Source organism: Sinocyclocheilus rhinocerous, unplaced genomic scaffold (genome assembly GCF_001515625.1).
Source record: "Sinocyclocheilus rhinocerous isolate Xijiao unplaced genomic scaffold, SAMN03320098_v1.1 scaffold1841, whole genome shotgun sequence".
Taxonomy (NCBI): Eukaryota; Metazoa; Chordata; class Actinopteri; order Cypriniformes; family Cyprinidae; genus Sinocyclocheilus; species Sinocyclocheilus rhinocerous.
The window spans coordinates 1,345,969-1,351,968 of NW_015666172.1; the positions used below are offsets into that span (position 1 = coordinate 1,345,969).

General features: G+C 35.9%; 1 protein-coding gene across 1 annotated transcript; it reads left to right on the forward strand.

Moving 5' to 3' along the window:
• The first annotated feature begins 121 nt into the window (after positions 1–121).
• On the forward strand, positions 122–2,012 carry LOC107731884 (uncharacterized). The gene is made up of 5 exons (XM_016543072.1): positions 122–155; positions 272–625; positions 1,421–1,546; positions 1,712–1,743; positions 1,863–2,012. Exons 1-5 carry the CDS (start codon positions 122–124, stop codon positions 2,010–2,012), a joined length of 696 nt encoding a protein of 231 aa, XP_016398558.1.
• Positions 2,013–6,000: the final 3,988 nt, after the last annotated feature.

Sequence of the window (6,000 nt, forward strand, 5' to 3'; positions counted from 1 at the left end):
TTGGGAGTGGAGTGAGAGATACCAGATTGATTTCAACCAATCACAGTCTTGGTTTGAAAGTGTCCAATCACATCCCATGCAAGTCTTCTAAAAAGCATTTTACACATTCATTGCTTCAAACATGATCATTTGGGCCATTTTGATCTTTTGGGCTTGTAAGTAGATTTTTTCTCTCTCTTTCCACTGTTATAAATATGTATTTATTTATTTGGTCAATTCCAAGCATGCATACATATTTAGTGTTAAAAATGAAATCTCTTTTCTGTTTCAGCTGGAGGTCGACCTGATAACAGTGGTGAAATTGTCTCATTGCAAACATTCCAGCTGGGAGATGATGTTACAGTCAAATGTTTCTTGACAAAAAAAAGTTTTGACAACACAATGGTTTGGTATAAACAGAGCACTGATCAGATTCCTCGTCTTATTGCATTAACACACAATTATTGGAAAGATATCCAAATTGAGAATGAATTTAAAGACGGGAGATTCGATATTTCAGCAAGTGAAGATTCTTTTCACCTCAACATCAAAGCTACAACCAAGGAGGACATCGGAAAATACTACTGTGGGACAGTTTTCTTGAATAAAATAGAATTTATTTCTGGAGCACATCTGATGCTAAAAGGTAAAATATATTCAACATGCTATTGTCTTATATATTTCTTTTTGGAGTAGACAATTTGAACTAATTTCTCTTGTTTGTAAGTCATTTAAAACCAACAGTCTAATCCCTGACATATTTATTTGCTGCTTCTAAGGAAATGAGACCAAACACTTTAATGTGGGATGTGAGGAGAGAGAAGTTGTGAATAGAACCACTTTCAAAAATACTGGTAATTTTTTTCATTTTAGTGCTAAGACTTAACTACCTGATACCTGAGTCCTTTACTACCTGATTTTTTAACTGTCACCTCCACAACAGTGATTCCAAAAAGTATTTGTACCCTTAAGACACACTTAAAATTGTATGAATTGTATTGCATTTTACAAATTATACAACCAAGGAGCTTCAGCAAACATAACTGCACTGAAGCTATTTTTTCCAGTTACTTTTAACCAACAGGTCTCAAAGTGTGTTTATCAAATGTATTAAGTCAGTTCTACTAAACAGGTGTAATCACATACCTATTGTTTTATCATTTAAAATGTTAATTTGTTTTGAGAAAGGTTTTGCTTGAAAAGGTTGCTTCCACTGTTTCTTAAAATTAATGCCACTTGGTTTGATATTTTGTAAACAAATGCAATGACATTCAAACACTAAAAATATATGGCTTAAATGTCCACATGTTTTTGACCACTATACTGTTGCAAGTCATGGAAAAGTATCTGCAGAGAACACAGCTATATGCAGCAATGTGTTCACAGATCTTTACTATTAGCAGCACGTTGTTGCTTTATTAATTTTTTTTCTCTATTTCAGATAACAATAATCCAAAAGTATGGGATCCTGTGTTACTTTGCTTGATATCCTGCAATGTTGTGTTTGTGATGGTAATAATCATACTTTTGGTTGATTATTATAAAAACTGGAGAAAAAGGCAAAAAGGTAAAATTCCACCCACATTTTCCATTAGTTAAGCAGAGATTAATTGGATAGGATAGTGGTCTAAAGTTGTACACACTAATATCATAATATTATGTGCAAAACAATTTAAATATTCAATCACAAATATGTATATCAAAGTTTAACAATTTTCTGCACATTTTGAAGGATCTAAAAATGTAGCATCTCCGTCATATGAGGTAATTTCAATTGTATTATTTTTTAAATTAAATCAGTTTCCTAATATATTCTCATATTAACTTCTAATGGCTCTCAAGCAGAAAGAAAAAAAAATCTATGAATTTTTTTTTTTTTACAGATTGGAGATTCAGATGTGAATTACGCGGCTGTGAATTTTGCCTCTGTCCCTCCGGCCAGAAGATCAAACAACAGACATCTAACTGAATACAGTGAAGTGATCCACAAGCCGCGAGATCCCATGCTTAAACAGAGTTTCTTCACAAAATGATTTTGACTTGAAAAAGTAGATATTGAACTATATTGCTAAGAGCATCAATTACTGCAAATATAATACATCTTATACTCCAAAAAAATATAAATTTTTTTAGTTCTGTGGCTTGATATTTAGAAATACTTTGTGTCTGTTAATGCTGATCAATTACATGAAAGATAATAAAAAGTTATAAACAACAGTAGAATCTGTTTAAACAACATAGTGGAAATATTTAGTTGAGGACAAAAATTATATTAATGAAATTACTATAACAGTGACTACTGCACTTGTGATTTTAACAACTGCATGACAAAAATAAAACAATGCATTTTCAAACTGCCTTAGCCACCTAATTATTAATTACTATCCTATTCAGGTTTGTCTAGTTCCTCATAGCTGGAAACACTTCCATAGTCTGATAAATGATGCCTCTGAAGCCAGCTTTCCACCTTAGCCGAAGACATCTGTATATCATCTTCATCGACACGTGAGGACATCTCTGCTGTAAGGAAATAAAAACAAAGCTTTAGTTGTATAGCTTATATAGTTGACATATATATGTTCTTCTTTGCTGCAGCAAGGCATTTTCCAGCCTCATTTCATCAATCTTCTCCAGTAACTGATTTGGTTGGGTGCGATAATCTTTCATGCTCTCAAAAACATGATATCTGAACGAGTCTCACAAGTGCATACCTGTCACGTTTATGTTCTGTGTTTCTGTTCTCCCTGCCTTGACCTAGTTTTCCTGTGTTGCTTGATTAGTTCATTAGTTTCCACCTGTGTTCGTTAATCATCCTATTAGTCCATCGTTTGATTTAGTATTTATAGCCCTGCCTTTCCTCAGTTTCTTTGTCCTGTCTCCATCGTGTAAAGAGGTTTTCGCCTACGGTCCCATGAAGATTTATTAAAGACTCTGTTCGTTTGACTATCTTACTCCTTCGAGCGCCTTTCCCCTGGCAACCTGTGACAATACCCTTCACTTTCAGTGTGGTACCCAATTGATTTTTTCCCCCCAATGTTCCTCCCCATGTAAGGAGTACCATGGTTTGCTTCCAGACCTCATCTCCAAGTGGTCTTACGTTTTCTCATATGACTTCCATCTGCTCTTCTAAAAATCTGTGTCTGCTGCTGGTATAACCAAAAGGACTGCGGTCAGTTCATGTGGAAGGAATCTTTACCAACTTGTGTTTACCACGGTGACCTGTCTAAACACAAAAAAAGCTATTTTTAATGATCCACTGATCCACTCTTCCCTTATGACACAGATATAATAATTAGTGATACTGTCTTATGTGGGCCACACTGTTAATAGGCTGTAGCATCATGTGTCTGGATGGCAATATGCATAAGGAAATAATATTCAAATGAGGTTATGCACAATGGTGTTGTTTAAAACATCAGGCTTCAGGTGTCTAAATTAAACAGGTGTCATACTGATGGCAACAGCTAGTTCACTTGGAAATCATGTTGAGTCGTTCTCTTCTTGTTCTTCTTCTTTTCTTTTTCAAACCAGCTCTTAAATGTGCATTGTGCATTGCCACCACCTATTTTTTTAGTAACACCCACGGGCAACCATTTTATAGCTATGCAGTTCCTGCTGCATCTACTTGGATGGGAAATGGACAATGTACAAAAACGTCATGTGTGGCAAAACTCAATGAAACTTTACAAGTTGGTCCAAAAAATGTGCATGTGCTTTCTAAAACACAAAGGTGATCTGATTTGCTCTTCTGGTTAATTGACTTCCTTTCCTCCATAGCAGCCATATTGAGTGTTGCAGTTTTAAGTCATCTGTCTACTCTTTCATGATTGTGTTTGGCTCCTCTTAGTGGTGTACCTTCTGTTTTAAACCTTAGGCCTGTGAGGGATTGGGAAGCTGATTTCAGAATCCTAAATGAACACTCACATAATAATTCATTACAAAAACATTGCATTGAAATTATAAGGGCAAGTAGTAGTAAAGATAAGATTTTTTTCTGGCGTTTTATGCCTTTTATTTAGATAGGACAGTAGGTCGACAGGAAGTGAAGTGGGTGAGAGAGAGAGGGGGGTGGAATCGGGAAAGGTCCACGAGCCGGACTCGAACTCGGGACGCCCGAAGCGCAAAGGCGCAACATGTCGGCGCGCTGCCCACGAGGCCATCGGCGCCAACAAGATAAGATTTTTTTCTTTAAACTCTATAAACCTTCTCTATATTATCTGTAAAACGCTACAAAAGTTTCAAAGCAATACAAGGGTTTGTGGTAAAAATTAATGTTTAATTTTTTAAAATATTAAACGATATGTAGTACTTTAATATGTTTTTGTGTGTAAAAGTTTATTTACACACACACACACACACACACACACACATACACACATGTTGTGTTTCCATGTTTTATGGGGACATTCCATAGGCGTTTATCTAAGTGTTTTGACGTGAGATAACCAACCCACATTATTTCCTACCGCTCAGAATGGTCAAAGTGTGCTCTTTGCGGTCAGCTGCAAAATGGGTCTCAGCATGTGCATTGGTCTAACATTGTGGTTTTTGCACAATAGTGATAGCAGATCATCACTTGTTTCTGTTTCAGGATGTGTGTTGTGCTGACCTGATTTCTGTTTATGTGTGTTTGTGCTTGTGCCACCAGTGACATTTTACAATAAATGTCCCTACACTTGTGTAGTAGAAAACTGCTGAGACATGCACAAGCTGCAAAATGCTGTTAATAGAAGTACCACTCTCAGTACCTGCCAGATTTTTTTTTAATTGATTGTTGTGTTTCCATGTTTTATGGGGACATTCCATAGGCGTAATGGTTTTTATACTGTACAAACTGTATGTGCTATTGCCCTACACCAACCCTACCCCTAAACCTACCCCTTACAGGAAACTTTGTGCATTTTTACTTTCTCAAAAAAACTCATTCTGTATGATTTATAAGCTTGTTTCCTCATGGGGACCTCAAAAATGTCCCCACAAGGTCAAAATTTACTAGTATTACTATACTTGTGGGGACATTTGGTCCCCATAACGTGATAAATACCAGGTACACACACACACACACACACACACACACACAAAAGTATATTTTGAAGAACGTTGGTAATCAAATGAAGTTGGTGCTTCCATTGACTTCCATTGTATGGACAACAAATGATAATAGTGAGTAAATGAGGACAGAATTTTCATTCATTCATTCATTTTAAGTGAACTATCCCTTTAAGCAGCTTGAACAATCTAGGGAGTCATCAGTAGCCATCACAAATGATAAACATTATTCACCATATTCTGCTTTATTAAAAGGATAGTCCACCCAAAAATGAAAATTCTGTAATTTACAAGAAAATATCCAAACAATGTGTGTCATAAAAGAAGATATTTTAAAAAATTTAGGTGACCAAAGATTTTCAGTTCTGAACCGTTAACCACTTATGGCCCACTCAACCAACCACAAAAGTCTCCACAGACCCCCAAAACTTAACTGTCTGTAAAAGTAAACTGACCTACACAAACAAATGACTGTAATTGACAGAAGTTATGTACATTTTCTTTATACTGCACATCTGCTAAAATGCAAAACATAAAGACACAGAACTGTTTGCTGACCTTTTGACCTTTAGATAAAGAATCTGGTTGTTATATTACAATATGTGACATTTTGTTGCTTATCCATTCAACATTCACAGCATTCGACTGTAGATCTGTATCCACTGTGTATCGAATAACTAGATAGAACACAATGTGGTGTCATAGGGCCCCAACGATCTAATGGACAATAGAATCCTCTAGTCAAGTCAAGTCACCTTTATTTATATAACGCTTTTAACAATACAGATTGTGTCAAAGCAGCTTTACAGTATCAAAATAGGAAAATAGTGTGTCAGTGCAAAAGGACAATAGTAAACACTAAATTTTCAGTTAAAGGCAGTTCATCATTGAATTCAGTGATGTCATCATCCAGCTAAGTTCAGATTTAGTCGGGGGGCCAGTTCTCCTCCGGCCAGACGAACCAGCAGGTTG

Coding starts and splice junctions, on each gene's coding strand:
- LOC107731884 (XM_016543072.1), top strand. CDS start 122: ATGATCATTTGGGCCATTTTGATCTTTTGGGCTT. Junction 626..1,420: donor AGCACATCTGATGCTAAAAG/GTAAAATATATT, acceptor TCTCTATTTCAG/ATAACAATAATCCAAAAGTA. Junction 1,744..1,862: donor TAGCATCTCCGTCATATGAG/GTAATTTCAATT, acceptor TTTTTTTTACAG/ATTGGAGATTCAGATGTGAA.